Source organism: Mycteria americana, chromosome 6, assembly GCF_035582795.1.
Source record: "Mycteria americana isolate JAX WOST 10 ecotype Jacksonville Zoo and Gardens chromosome 6, USCA_MyAme_1.0, whole genome shotgun sequence".
In the NCBI taxonomy this organism is placed as follows: domain Eukaryota; kingdom Metazoa; phylum Chordata; class Aves; order Ciconiiformes; family Ciconiidae; genus Mycteria; species Mycteria americana.
In genome coordinates this window covers 2,087,501-2,103,430 of record NC_134370.1, presented here as the reverse complement: position 1 = coordinate 2,103,430, position 15,930 = coordinate 2,087,501, and the positions used below count along the sequence as shown (strand labels likewise).

General features: G+C 41.1%; 1 protein-coding gene across 13 annotated transcripts in view; it reads right to left on the bottom strand.

Moving 5' to 3' along the window:
• Window positions 1–3,451: 3,451 nt before the first annotated feature.
• Window positions 3,452–15,930, bottom strand: part of EBF3 (EBF transcription factor 3) — a 123,540-nt gene continuing 111,061 nt past the window's right edge. For 6 of the 13 annotated variants that reach the window (XM_075504320.1, XM_075504317.1, XM_075504327.1 and 3 more), the window contains 5 exons: window positions 15,852–15,917; window positions 15,020–15,197; window positions 13,633–13,821; window positions 13,027–13,224; window positions 5,787–6,197 (listed from right to left, as the gene is read on the bottom strand). In XM_075504320.1, the coding sequence (XP_075360435.1) occupies window positions 6,166–6,197; window positions 13,027–13,224; window positions 13,633–13,821; window positions 15,020–15,197; window positions 15,852–15,917 (663 nt within the window). In that variant the 3' untranslated portion in view covers window positions 5,787–6,165. Of the gene's footprint in view, window positions 6,198–13,026; window positions 13,225–13,632; window positions 13,822–15,019; window positions 15,198–15,851; window positions 15,918–15,930 lie in introns of all 13 variants that reach the window. The other 7 variants (XM_075504321.1, XM_075504322.1, XM_075504323.1 and 4 more) reach the window with 3 other exon arrangements.

Below are 15,930 nucleotides of genomic sequence, written 5' to 3'. Positions count from 1 at the left end.
AAAGAGAGCGTTAAATGCAACTTTATTGGGTTTCATTGTACAATTTGTTTCCACGTCTTCCTCCTTTCTTCTCGCTATCTTCCCCTTGGTGTCTCCATCCTGTGTTTCATCGTAGATACAGGGCAACTTTAAACTTTGTTGGTTGTATTACACAGACCAATTCCAACCTCAGTTTTCTTTTTTTTGTTGGTGGTTTTTTTTGTTTGTGGGGTTTTTTTAGATTTTACACAATAAGCAATCTGTGATTTTTGCCTGGTTGGAGCAGAGTCGCTTTCAGATCATTTCCTTGCACCCTCGCCACCCCCACTTGATCTGTTCTGGGGGTAGTTGCTGCCTTTTGTTACAAAGTCATTTCTCAAACAGTTTAATTTATCTCAAGGTAAATGCAAAAAAAGAGTCACAGAACAAGTGAAATCCTCTAAAAACTGTGTGGGCACCAAAAATGTACCCTTTTGTGACTAATTAACTGCACCCTTTTTTTCACGATGCCCTTTCACTACTAGTACAAAGTCAATAAAGAGGAAACAAAACCGTTACAGTACGACTGTTGCTTTATTGGAATGTGTAAGAAATCAAAAAATCACGACTACATAGCCTCTACCCTAGCATCGTATTGCAACTGGCCAAACTGCACTAGCGGTGTCACCAGCTGACATGGGGTACCAGACCAGGAGGTCGCAGATCCTCCATCCGTTAGTCTTGACCTGAGCGCTGAGAAATAGTATTTGGTTTCTTGTACGTAACAATGAAATTTAGCATTATATATGAGAAAAAGAGATAGCTTGGGTTTAATTATTTAATTTATACAATTTAAAGTTCTAGTATAGTTCATTTTATTTAAAACTTTAGTCTTTTATGAAGTAGCTGAGTAAAGACAATGGTCACTTTTTAAATGAAACACACCAACTTTTTAAAACTTTTTATTGAGTAAGAAGAAGTTTAGGGACTTTAGGAACATTCCTCCTTCGTATGCTTTTGCAGAGATTGTTTGCATACTCTGACTCCAGACTGGGTGCTTTCTCTTCCTTTTCCTGTAAAACTTAGGGCAGTACATTGTATAATGACAAGTGACCAAAAAAAATCAATTTGTAATCTGATTTGAGGGTTTTGATTTCCTCTGATGAGTTTAAATTTCATTAAAAGCAACCTTATTCGAACATAAAAGAACTCCTTGAAGGGTAAAACAGGGAATTGTCTCAAAGAGTATAAAGAATCTAAACTCTTTTGTGCTATTTATTCACGGCATTAATTGTGGGGTCCAACAGGCGGTGTCGGTTGGCAGATGCACCGTTATCGGCCCCGCGATCTGCACGAGGAGGGGAAAAAAAGCACAAGGGCTCACATTCAAAAATCGTTCTTTGGCGTATTGACACTTTAGTTATCAACAGCCCTTATTATCTGCTTAGCGGCGGATCGCAGCTTGCCGGTGACATAATAAGCTACAAATCACTGATGGGGCCTTTCTGCATTCTCCTAATTGTGTGTATTCTCCAGAAAAAAATTATCGTTGGGCCTCTTGTCTTGATGAGAAATTGACATTTTCTGGCAGAGCCTGGCGAGCACTATGTGGGGAGATAAGACTTATAGTTGTTTTAAAGGAGTGCAGCCATTCTTTCAGAGGCCTCTTTATTGCTCTAGTTGACCCACTTGATGAGTATGGATTTCATGAGGTCTTTTTCAGCATTTGAACTATAAAAGGTTCAGAATGACACCACCCCTTATAGACAAAAGATAACCTTGCCCTTTGAATATATTGATTCTTTATTAACTAGGCTGTTTAATGCAATGAAATGAGGCATTAGATTGAAGCCTATTTCAAGTGCTTTGAATAATCTTTAAAAGCTTGAAAGACTTTAAAAAGCTGCTCTGCAATAATTGGCATATACTTTTAGAGACTCTATTCCTGCAGTTTGATTAAGGAATTTTTATCATCTTCCTATGTCTAAACTTGCTATAGGCTGACACAACATATCTTCTCGCCAAGGCTATTACCAAGTTACAGATAGGGATGTGTCGTAGGTGGTGGATTGCTCTAGGACTTGTCATTCCTAGCACAAAATGTATGGGTTTTCTTCTTTTGTATTTTCTTTGCATTGAAAGTTAGATGAACGATTTAGATGCTCATTATTCAAACCTTTGAAATAAACCTAAAAGGAAAAGCGCCAGTAGGCATCACGCAGCCTTTCATCCCTAAAAACCACCTTATTTTTTAGTGGGATGCATCTGATTATGTCACCGTTTAAACATGATACACAGATACATACTCAAAGTGGAACAATTGTCAATGCATAATAATAATAATAATAATAATAATAATAATAATAATAAACCAAAGTGCTCTATATTTTTAACATCTGTTTTCATCAAACATAAAAACTATGGAAATATTGGAGAAGAAAGGAAACATAGTTAAATATCCCGGTTTTCCTTCTTTGTAAATTGTGACTACAGTAAGCTGCTCCTTCTCCTCACACTCCATCACTTAACTGCTGAAACACGGGGCGACGAAGGAGGGACTCCGGCATACGCCTGTCGGCTGGCAGTATATACACACACACAAGTACATACATTTACTTCGTAGCTCGGAGTTTCTCAGCGCCCGCTCGGAGTTGCCAGCAGCCCTCTGGTTAACGGCAGGACGAAACTCAGATAACGACCTGCCCTGCTTTACCGCGCTAGGCACTTGCGTTGCTCTGCCTGCTGTGCACGCCGCCAGCCCCACGTTCCGGTACAAGCGCCCTTTTGCTGGTGGCCGTGGTCACACGCAACGCTGCAGGCGCACACTCGGCACTGGGGCAGGGAGCTCAGACCTATACCTCAGGCTTGGCGTTGTACCCGTCTCCCACAAAAACACCCTCCGACTGGGAGGCCGAGTCGTGCCCACCGCGGTATATTTATATGTCAAGTACGTTATATGTACGTCGCACGTACTACGGTCCAGAGGATGAAATATTCCTGTTCACTATTAGAATTAGCAAAAGCATTGGCTTCCTTATCAGCACTTAAAAGACGAGTACGTCGACCTTCAGTGTCAAACCGCTGCACGGAAAATTTGGGTTGCGCTGTGTTTAAAATAACTTTTCCTGTTTCCAGACTTTTACAATACCATTTTAAAATAGGAAAAAAAAAAAAAATTACTCGACTTAACAAAGAGGGTGTCTGAAGCACAGTTCTGGTTAAATACTTCACCAAGGCTGAGCAACAAGTCATTGCCGGGCTGCGGAGCAGAGGTCCCCTCCCTCGCCATCCTGGGGGCTGCCGGGGCTGGCTAGCCTGGGGCACTGAAAAGCCCACGGCAAGGAGTGAGCTTTTTCTTAACCAAGACAGAGCTTCGAATTCTGATATTTAGAAATGAAACCCCCGGTGTTGCAGGTTTTTTGGTTTTTTGTTTAGTCACTTTTTTTAATAATCAAACCAGATAAAATTACTAAAAATGAAATTCACAGACAAGAAATACTTTAATTAAATATTGTGTAAAATGAACATTTTTTTATACAGTTAAATATATGAAAAAATGTACAGATAAAACAATCTTATTGTAGGGTCTTTAACAGTAAAATCTACCATTTAGTGAAGCTTTCCGTCTGGAGACAATGAAGCAATGAGTGCATTGACTAAGTAATCTAAAACACAAACAGATTGCATTTATGAAGAAACTTGCAAACTTTCTTAACATGTACACGTGACCTCTTCTTTAGAGCAAAACCTTACTTAAAATATAACGGAGGCAATTCAGTTCCAAAGTGACTTCTCAGGCTTTTCCACTTAGCTAAGCCTTATTCGCTATCACAAAGGAAATGCGCGCGGCATTTATCCGCTGCGATACGCTGTATCGTTCTTTTAAACCCTTTAATAAACGCTTTACTAAAATGTGCATTTTTGCCCAGGAAGAAAAAAAAAAAAGATCCCTCCTTTTTGGTTAAAACTTTAATTCTGCTGCAGTTTGCAACATGTTTTGCAGTGCTGCGTTTGCAAACTATTTAGTGCAAAGTAAAAAAAAAACTCCACGTTTCTCTCTATGGATTTGGCACTAACAGCCACGATATACGACGGAGGTCATTCCAGTTTAAAAAGTACAGTCATCTACAGGTCTGTTACAAAAAGTTCCATAAAAAAACCAATAAACCTAAATAAACAAACCCCAAACATTTAAAAATTATGTATGATCCTGATTTCACGTGAAACCTTTATCGTTTTTAAACAGTGCAGGGTTCGGGAGAATGCAGAGTGCAGCAGAAAATAGACACATAAAGGAGTGATATAATTGTACACCAGGTTTGTGCTTTTTTTCTTTTTTTTTTTTTTTACACCAGAAATCATCCAAATGAAGTAGTGATTAACAATTGTGGTGTAAGCCTGTGATAAAACAGCACAAAAGTTCTTCAAAGAAGTTCACTTTTAAGGCATCAGAGAAGTTAATGTGGCAAACATTTTAATTAAAACATCAGAAGTGAATTTATTTTAAACTTTAGGCCTCTGAATTTTTCCAGTAAACACAGTTCAGCTATGTGGCAAAGTCATGGGTGGCAGCTAAAAATGACTTTTTACAATCTTTAAAAAAAAATTTAAAAAATTTTAAAAAGAAAAAAAAAGCCCAAAACAAAACAAAAAAAGAAATGCAACCACAAAATAGAGTCATCTTTTTTGTGGCTGTATCACATGCACATATTCTACTAGTATTCATTACAGCCATGTGGCACAATTTTGATTTGACTATACAACAAACAACTTTTTTTTCAAAATTATTTGTTCTGATAACTTAAAAATAATATAAAAATAAACAATGAATTTGACTTTTCCTCAAAAATAAAAAAAAAAAAAGGATGGAAAGTCTAAATAATAGCAACTTTATGAAGTACAAATGAAATGTACGGACACTAATTTATTTAAAAGAAAAACATGAAGGCAACGGTTCTTGGCTTAATGCTATTCCAGCATCACAATACCAGGCCATGACAAAACCCAATACATACAAGAAAAAAAAATGATGAAAAGCAATATACAAAATTTCAAAGATAAATACAATATTTATAGTTGATATGTTACAAAATAAATTCCCTTAGTGACTGCAAGTGTTTATGTGAAAGAAAGTGTTGCAATGAATAAGACTATTTTATTCCTTATAGGCTTCATAAGGAATAAAATTTGCTTTTCTAAATATTTAAGTGGATCTGAAAAAAATTCAAGACAAGTGTATAAATATTTAGCTACAACTTTGGCAAAATCACAAAAGTCTACAATTTTATAACCACATACAAAACACATTAGGGAAGAAGGATCTAGAAGTCAAAAGGACAATTTTCTGGTACAAGAAACATAGACTTCACAGTAGCCTAAGAATGCAATAGTATACAGTGCTAGCAAAAGTTGAAAAAATGTTGCAGATCACACTTGCTTAACAGGAAGCTCTAGCAGTGGAAGTATATTTTTTTTTTTTACCAACAGACAGTAGCAATTTTTTTCTCTGTCAGTGTGCTTGTTGAAGGCAAGAGAATTCAATATCAAAGTTACAATTTCTAACTACAATAAGTTACAAAGTTCCATTTCATTAAGATGAAGTTAAGCAATGATAAACCCTCCCGCGCCCGCCCCCGCGCCCCGGTTTTTGTTTTTCTAATCATATATTCATCCTTTTTTTTTTTTTTCCAGTTTGATGGCTCATAACCTCCTTGGCCCCCTTTTTTCCACCACAAAAAAATATTTCACATTATAGAGATACACAACCATTGTGAATCTAGTTATGAGTACAGAAAAATGTTCGGAGGCATTTTTCATCAGTGTTTCATGATAATCAAAATGGTGCATCCACAAAGTTTCTCCCAACACATAGCAAGTACTAGACATAGCCAAGACGTAATCAGAAACTTTATACAAAATAGGCGTCGCTTTTTCCTTATTCTTCAGGACTGAGAAATGTGAAAATATGAGAAAAATTCAGTCAATAAAATGGAATTGTTCATGAAGAAGTAGGTTGTTTGCATGTAGATTCTTAATAGTTTAAATAAAATCTTTAAACAAAGTCTTTTTTTTTTTTTTGTAGCATTTCGATTTGTTGCTGATTCTGTGTGAAGATACTGTTTCCATCAGCATGTCTTAATATACTAAACTTGTCCCCTAAGCCCATCCTCTGAAGCTTGGTGCTACGGTAGGTAAACAAAAGTGACTTTACATTGGCGGGACTACAAGCCCAGACATAGCTAAAAGAAAAAGAGAAGAAAAATCAGCCGTTATTAGCACGCTTGTGTAAGGCACATCTGGTTCAAAGCAACCGTGATGCTCGGCACCGGCCGGGAGCGGCACAGGGCGGGCGGATGCAGACCCGGGCTCCTCCACGCCGCACCGCGGCATCCTCTGGCCGAGGGACCGCGGACACGCGCCTTGCCCAGCAAAACGCTCCGCGAGGGCTTCACGTCGCGAAAGGAGGCTCTGGGCGGGTTTTTGTGCGCAGAGCATCCCGACGTCCCCCAGCGCGGGGCTAAGAGCGAGGCGGGGGCCAGGCTCCTGACACGGTCACTCCGCATCCCTCGGGGACCTCCCCGCAGCGGGAACCCCACCAACCACCGCCTCGGGCCCAGACCTGGCACCTGGGCAGGAAAGCTCCGTTTCCACGGTTGTACTTTACGGTAACAGCGGGGCCGAGCAAGCCAAGGACTCTCAACGACCGAAGCCAAGTACCCTACGCCTGCCCTCGACTCTGGAGACCAAGCGCCGTAAAAAGGCGTGAGATTAATACCCCTGACCAGCCATCTCCTTTTTTTTAGGAGATAAAGACCGAGACGCCAACAACTACTGCCTTTTTCCTAGTTAACTCTTTGGTAGAAACGTAATTTAGGCAGTCTTTAATTTTAGTGTTGTTTAATTTTTGCCATAATGATATTTCTCATTAATTTATGTACAACAGATATTAATAAATTCGTTCGTGTAGTGATGTGAACTTCAATTTCTCAGTTCATTAATTTCAACAATATTAATTTATTTCAGATTTGCCGTTACAGCTTTACGGTTTGGAAGAGCTGGGTACGTACACATTTCGTACGTAACGCCCTCCGACAGCAGCCAGCAGCGCGGTCTGCGAGACCAGAATTGCGCCGGGAGCCCCGAGCAGTTGTGGTCCAGCGGGCACCGCAGGCAGCGCTGCGAGCTGATGCGAAGGGCTTGTGTGGGAATCTGCCTCTCTCAAACACAGCTCAAGTGATGCTCTTGAAACAGGTTGAAGTTTTCCAACGCTGGTACTTTCCCCCCCCCCAGTTAGACACAGCAAATATGTCAAAATTAAAACGGAAGGTGTCATTTTGCATGGTTTATAATACCGCACGCTTTAAACCCAAACAGCGACCAGAGTTACAAAACTTAACTGGAGAATAGCGCGTGTATGGGCAAGACCCTTGCTACCCAAAACATTTCGTGGCCGTATCACGTTTCCACTAACTCTCCTGCGAGTTTTCAGTCGGCAGGAAGGCTGGCACCACGTCAGGCAGCCCCAGAGAGATTCGGTTCCCAGGGTGCACCCGAACTGGGGGACACGCAGCTCATTTTGAGGTGCTCTTATGCTGCCATACAACCCTCAGCTGCCCTAGGCATCCAGATCGCCACAGGTCAACCCCAAATACAGGGTCTTCCTGTCTTTTCGGGTTCGGGTTCAGCAGGGATCTGTCACCGCGCCCTGCGTCGAGGTGACGGCGAGACATAAAGGCTACGTCTCGGAGCCAGCACAGGACATGCTCTGCCAGCACGCGAAGCAAAGTGCAAAAGTCCAGGACTGATCCGGACATTTGCTTCTTCAAAGAACAACTTAGCAGAAAAAAAGTCCAGATTTTTGTTCCAGAGGTAGCGTGCATAAATACCTTCATAAATAGCCCATCATTATGTGGTACTAATACCCTGCACTTCTTAATCACGCGTTTATGGTAATCTCACGTTTGGCTTCTGCTGTGTGAAAATTTAGGTTGTCTGCTGCATACTTTTCTGGGGAAAAAAAAGTCTGAATTCTTTAATTTAAGTGATTTAGCCATTTTTGTTGAATTCTGTCTGTGGCACAATTGGAGGGGCATGCAAAATTGGTGCTCCAGACGTTTATTTCACTATTTGTTTTAGTAGCGACATTTGACAGTTGTGAATTTCTGCACTACGTTTCCTGCTGTGCAAATTGATACCAAATGCCTTCTTAAAGAAAAATGGCGTGGCTAGTTTTTTAATAATGATTTCAATAGTTTCATCCAGGGGAAGACCAGAAAACTAAGCAGGATACAATTTTAAAAGAATATAGAATCTTTTGCTCTGCATTACAGTCACAGAGCTTAACCAGAGAGCAGTACCTTTCACAATCTATAAAAAGTAAATTACAATTGAAAACCAAATTTTGAACACATATTGTACTTCCAACTCTGCAGCGAGCCAGCACTTTCTCACTAAAAAAATTATTTTATACCTTAAATGGCCATTGTTTTAAACAGGAAAAAGCCCTCTGCCCTAAGGAACCCATACGCTACCATCCTGCTCTGAAAAAAAAATGTGTAAAAGTACTTAATTTTCTGATCACAGACTATGCAATGGAAGTCATACCGAGTTAACAAGCTTGGGGCTTTTTGGGTAAGGCCCAAAGGCCCTTTTTTATAGACGTCCTCACAGGAGCGAGTCACGCCCGCAGGACAACAGAGAGAGGGGGACCTCCCCTGCGAGCTGCTGCTTCCGAGTTCTGACCCTCCGGAGGACATCGGTGGCTGAGGACGGACGCCAGCCGCCGGGGTGGCATACGCGTGCAGCAAGGAAGAAGACTACACGTTAGCTCTGGCTGGCATTGCCTGCACGCTGACCTTTCTGAGCTTTCCCCAGATTGTCTGCTTTTTTAGTCTTTTTCTTTTCTTCCTAACCTCTATCTTGGATCTCTTTAGAAAAAAGTGAATCCCCTTGTTGGCTATAGACCTCTCCATGTTCACTCTTGAGCAGCAAGTCCTAAAACGCAGAGTGGCTTTTTGGGGGCATGCTTACTAGCAGCAAGATCTTGCTTCTAGTGTGGTGGGTTCAGGTGGCCCTGATGCTTAGGGTGATGCTACCACAAGCCAGAAGTTAGAGCAGCTCCACCTCTGCTTTATGCTATGTTAGGAGACAAAACAGTCCATCTGAGGTCCAGATGGAGCTTCATAGTTCTGCTCCTGCTTTCTCACCATCTTAGATGTACCAAGAACAGCATTTTTTTCCACACACAGACAAATCCTACAGTGGTTTACCCAGCAAGGATCGGTGCAATTAACCCCCAAATCCCTGTAAAAGGACTACCTGTGCCTGCAGGGCTGTTACGTGTCAGGTTTTGCCATGCTTTCGTCTGACTCTGCCTCTGCACAGTGCTAACAAACCTGCACAGGAAAAACTGGGCTGCCTGGCCCCACGGTGGTGGTGTGCGATGCCTTGCCATAGCGGGGTCAACCAGCTTCCCTGAAAGCTATCCAACTGGCTTTTCTTTCAGAACAGAGCTTATGTGGGGAAAGGTAACATAACAAGCAACGAGAGAGAGGATATCCTGCCCTGTGATTAAAAGAGCACGTCATCGCTTCTTGTCCAGATTCATAAACTGCAGGATTTACCTTAGCTACAACAACCATGACCACGAGCTCTTACTTCTGTCTTGGCTTGACTAAATGTATGTGACCGTTCCTTGACCACAAGCTCTTACTTCTGTCTTGGCTTGACTAAATGTATGTGACCATTCCTTGACCACGAGCTCTTACTTCTGTCTTGGCTTGACTAAATGTATGTGACCGTTCCTTGACCACGAGCTCTTACTTCTGTCCTGGCTTGACTAAATGTATGTGACCATTCCTTGACCACGAGCTCTTACTTCTGTCTTGGCTTGACTAAATGTATGTGACCGTTCCTAACGGTGCAGACTCCTCAGCTGCCACTCAGCTCCTTCACATCCCACTGTATAATGAGGCTCTGTACTTGAAGATCACCAAAAAACTTCAGCTGCGTTGGACTGCAGCTCTTGAATTCCGTATTTTAATTGAATGTAGGAAATGTGCTGATCAGAAAACTCTTGGGCTACTTGTACCGTGTTCAGAGAGCAACTAATTAAACTTTAAAAAGGGCTCAATGTCAACAAATGACTAAGAAGATAGGAAGAAGGAAGGAGAAACCCCTAAATAGCTGTACGGGTAAAATGCACTGTAAATAAGTATCTCCTGCATTGCCGGCTTTTCGTTATGATGTCTCACGAAGGAAGCATATGACAAATTCATCCCTGTCTTGCCACTCAATTCTGGCTGCAATTCAATTCAAGGCACTGGCTGAGATCTGTGAGGACAGCTGGGTGAAGTGTTGTCATCCTGAAGCCTTTCGTGAGGTCAGTCTGAATTAACTCAATAGCTTTGGTTGGAAAAAATGATGGTGCCTCTCTGCTGTGGTGATAAAGGAACTCACCAAGGGTATGTCAGATGCAATTTGATTTTCTCCTCAGCCCAAGGGGACTTGAACTCACATATTTTACCTTTTGCTAGAGTACCCGAACTCTCATGATATGGAGCATCACCTCGTGCTGCTGTGCTACTTTGCATAAATAATTCAACTTTTTGTCACAACCCTGGAACTCAGTGCTCTAATTACCAGACCGGAAAGACATTCTTGCTATTTCTCTGGATCATTTTGCTCAACACAAAACGATTCAGTTTAGCTGCTTCAGCTGGAAACATTACAATTTTTATTTTTTTTTTTTCCAACACTTCTATTCATTTTCAGCTTGGCTGCTGAACCACAACCTGAAGTTTCTGCACATCTGGACACCTCCGTGTTTCAGAAGGTCTGAGCGCTCGGTGGGGTAGGGACAGCCCGGTGAGGCAGCGGGGCAGGTCCTGGGGCACCTAACCTAGAGCTTTAGCATCTCCCGCGGGATGCTGGGCTTCATTAGGGATGACAGCAGGTCCGCTGCTTGGATCGCAGCATCCTAAAATCAGGGGTTGAAGGGATCTTTCAGCCTTCAGTGGGCTGTCTGGGCCCGCAAGAAGCTTAGTCCAGAGCAGGGTTGGGCCTCAGCCTAAGAGCTAACTTCATGACCGATTTAACAAAAGCAGCGCTGGCTGATTTGAAGTCATCTACCAGGCATTTACACAAAAAGCATTCTGTACTGCGGATGAAGCCCTATGGTTACTGGGGGCTTGGGGAGGTGCCAAGGGAGAGCGGGCGCTCGGTGTCTGCTGGGAATTGGGCATTTCACCTGCCCAGTTCTTCTGAAAACCCCACTTTGCTGTAATCTAGACCCGAAACCTTGAATATCTAATGAGAAGCCCTTTATTTACATACTGAAATTACAGAAATTTAGATCATTTTAATTTAGATCTTCAAATAATTTTATTTTTCACAGTAAAGCAGTACCAACAAGTTAATGAGAATATATATATAAATATCTAGCCACAGAATAGCTGTTCAGATCTAAGCCATGTGTTACCATATTTTATTTTATTTTATTTCTTTTATTTTATTTTATTTATTTTATTTTTTATTTATTTCAGTATTTACTTTTTATGCTAGTGTATTTTTACAAGGAAAGTAGGACACTGGATTATTTTATGAATGGATAATCTTTTCTAAGAATATTGCTTATACCTGGTATAGTTTTCTATTGAGCGTTACATAGTAAAGCTTCCACTAAAGACACATGCAATGACCGAAATTGTTAATCTAATTATCCTTTTCTTTAATATTCATCCTAGAATAAGATTTGTGTAGCTGGATCCTCAGCCTTTCATTGACCTGAGTGCATAATAAGCTCTCGGATGCTTCTTTGGGCCAAGAAGTTAATAACAAGCTAGAGAGACATCCATTTTGAGATCCCGGGCTCGAACGGCCTGGATTTTTGGTGGACAGGCAGTTCTGCGGGATTACGTCTCTCCAAAGAGCCTTACGCTAGGTACCACAAAATGCAAGTGTCCAGAATTAGTCTGGCAAATCAAAATATCTGCCTTCATCTGTTTGCCTTGCAAGCGCTCATGATATTATGGGTATCATGGCAACACAAAGAATAAATAATACTGCGCTACCTACATCTTCACTGAGGAAGTCAAGAGGAGTGATGACCTCTGGGGTAAGAACGTCTGCAACCCTTTCTGCTTTCCATGGGGTTTGAAGTTCTTCAATTTACCGCGCTGTGCAACAAGGCTCGTGATTTGTAAATCGGAGGCAAGCAAACCTTTGAAGCGATTCTAATGCATCTGACGATATCATCTTCTAAACTTTAAGATATGCCATAAAAAGGAAGACTTCTTTCTTCATATTTTTCTTCCCCCACCAAACACACCCTGTATCGTAATTCCTCCTGCCCCGCTACCAGCCAGTGACCATGGAAATTCTGCAACCGATTTATAAATTGTTCACTACACTACCCACACAAAATCACACAGATTAAAAAAATGCAGAAGCTTAAAATTGCCTGCCTTAATTAAAATATTTAGTTATTCACTTAGGGAAGTAACCACTCTAACACCACAGTAAGAGAGGGACTTGGGACCAACTGAGCACGCAAACTCGCTGCACACACGGCTAGCTAGTCCAAGGGAAGGTTAGTTCACTGAGTAAGAGCTTAACCTGATTTACACTGATGTGAGGTATTTTAAAATAAGTATTGCACCATATGTAAAATGAGGAAATCGCACCACGTTATGCTGGAATGCTGCTGGTTTTAAACATCCGTAGAAAGGTGTTCAGAAAATGTATAAACGCAAGGAGTACAGAAAACCTCCGAGAAGCATTCAGGGATACAGTCTTACTTTAAAATTTAAGGCACCAACTCCTAGGGGAAAATGCCAGAAAAGCAACTAGTGTTTTCTCTAACGCAAGTATCGAAAGTGAACTAAAATTTGCTTAAAATCTTAGCATACCATTCGTGCTACCCTATTTCTTCTCCTGCTTTTGCATCACTATGAGAGCACCAGAAACCTAAAAATACAGCGAGGTACCTTTCTCCGAAACAAATGATCAGGGCTTGAGTGTATGCACCAAAAAAGCAATACACAGAAAATTGAGAGAGATCCAGCTCACCTTGAAGTCCATTTCCATTTGCACTGGTGCAAGATGGTGGAGGAGAGGCTTGGGGCCTGACAACGGGAGCAAAGGCGCTCTTTTGTTTCACTGCAGAGATGACATTGGCAGGTGAGAATGAGAAAATGCCGTGTGTACTGCTACAGTTTGAAGGGAGGGTGACCGAAGAGGCTGCCATGGTAGGGCTTGACGGCACTACTGCAATAAAGCAAAAATAATCAGGACTCAGATTGAGGTTTTCACGGCAAACATGGAAAAAGAGAGTGATAGGGCCTTGCCTCTTAAAATATATATATATATATATAAAAAAATATATATAAAAAAAAAAAATGAAATGCCTTGGCTTGGCCACTCTCTGGATAACAGGCAAACTCTTTTGTGTTGGACTTTTGTTACAAATTGCGCAGTCCAATTTTTTTTTCTATCTAGATTGTATTATGGCACAAACAGATCAATTTATTATATTCATTTTTACGTCCAGCCTCCAGAGTCACCCCTCCTTTTATCCAGTAGCTCACAATATAGGAAATCAAAACAATGCAAGTATTTGATTTTGTAGTAAATATGAATCTATATGATGATGTGTTACCAAAAATAGACACTTACTGCCATAAGGAGAGTTAGCTGAGGAGCCATTAAGAAATCCAGGGGAACCTGGTACACCTAGATTGGGCATGCCGGCATTGCCATATCCATTCATGCTATTGCTGACTGTGTTGTAATTGGACTGCTGAGGAGTACTGCTGGGAACATATCCTCGCGGGGAAACACTGCTTGTGTTGCGACTGTAACCTACTGTGTTAGAAACCCCCCCACCCCAAAAAAATAATGTTATTTTATAATATAGACTTAGGGCTGGGGGGTTTCCTCATGCAGCATATATTACACAGTTTTAATTGATTGCACAGCTTTGCTCTAAGTTGTCTCTTACTGCCCTATCAACTCTTGCAGTTTGAGATAACCTTATCACGCCAACCCTACTTAAATCATCTGCGAGCACTCTATGTTGTCTCTCCTCTTAGCACAGACAGCCAACAAAAGCTCTCTTCGATCCAGCTGTGTCAGGTGCCTTCGCGTTTGTCTTTAGGAGCAATTATCAACAGGCTCGAGTCCCGCTTTGTACCAACACACTGAATGAACTTTCAGCCTCTCCAGACCTTCAAATGCCATAGCTGACAAGAAAAACTTTTTTGTTGCAGTGATTTACTTTAAAAGGCTGTTTTGGGGTCTTCATTTTATGATTGACATTTTTATACTACCAATAAGCTCGTACTTGCGTAAGGTGTAGCCGTCGGTGAAAACTAATTCAAGACCAAGTACAGAATTTTATGAGGCTTATTAGCTTGGAAATGCATTAAAAGACAATCTTTTTAGAAGAGGAAACAAAGCAGAATCAGGATTTTAAACAACAATTTGTTCCTATCTGAGCAATCAATTTAATAATTACGTTGCAAGCAAAAAATATGGGTTTGAACATACCTAATAATCCTGTTTCCCTCCTTTCATTAGTATCAAAATTAATTTTAAATGCAATATGCTACATGCATTTTCAATTACAACAGGTAAATTAAATCAACTATTACTTTTATTAGTAACATATATGTCACACATGCCTATAAACAAAGTATTTTAAAATCACAGACATCAAATTAGATTTATCTGTGTAAATATTCCAAAACCAGGTGGAGATACCTAGACATAATTATTTTATTAAAAACATACACGTTGTATATTTACTGTGAATAATAAAGAGCTTTCTACACTTTGCCAATTTTTTTTGTCCACTGGAGACGCTTTATGATAACAGTAAACGAAAGAACAGGAAGAATTAAATATTACGAGAAAGTTAAAGACGGCATTTCATTACACGATCAGACGTATGACTACGGGGAGAAAAAGAGGTAGAACACAGCGGTGACATCAGCTCGTATTAATAGGCACTGGCCAAAAGCAGGCAACAACGTGAAGGATTAACTCTTGAAATCCCACATACCTTGGTCGTTCGCTTGTGAGGTTTCGGAAACGTTAACGGCGAGCTGGCTGCTGAAGGAGTTCACCCCCATCATGCCAGTGTGAGCAGGAGTGTTGGCTAGAGTGGGGATCTGGTTGTGGTTGCGTGGCACACTGTATAACGCTTCAGCAATGTCAGCTGCTCGTTTCAGGATTATTTCCTATAAAGACATAAAACAATCACTGACAACTAAGAAACCGAGTTGCGCAAACATTCCAAGTTGCAGTAACGTTAAAATTTACGGGAGAGGTTCAAGTGAAATTATAGTAAGGATGGGGGTTTTGCTGCTTGTTTCAGCTGAACCTTCTCCTACGTACCGGAGTGCTATGCAATTTCAGATCAACACCGTAAGTAGAAAGAAATAAATTAACTCAAAATTACAGTTTGGCGCCGCAAGTCATGTGAAAATTGGACAGATATACTTTATTCGTCCAGGGCAGTAGATGCATTTCCAGCAGTTTGCAACATCCAGTATGTTTTATCCGCTCTGCTTAGCGGCTTTCTTTAGGACTTCCCATTAGTCACTGTATATTTTGGCCTGAGTTCAAGGTTATTCTCTCCCCTTAATGATTGCTTATGCTTTTGGCACCTTACACTTAATTGTCATTTCTGATAGGCAAACTAGCCGTGAGAAGAGAATGGGAAGACGAAGCCTTTCCCTTAGAGCATTGCATCACATCAGACTGCCCTCAAGGTGGCTGGCAAAGCCAGGCTGTGTACAAAAGGAACGCGCTGATGCTCTGCCAGCTTTGCAAATAGCAGGTATTGATTTACACGTGTAGGCGTGTATACGAAGAGCGGGCTAGTGACCTACCTGGTTGTTATGGGGCATCCCATATAGGGCTTCAACAAGGTCTGCTGCTCTCTTAAGTAATACTTCCTAGAGAAAAACA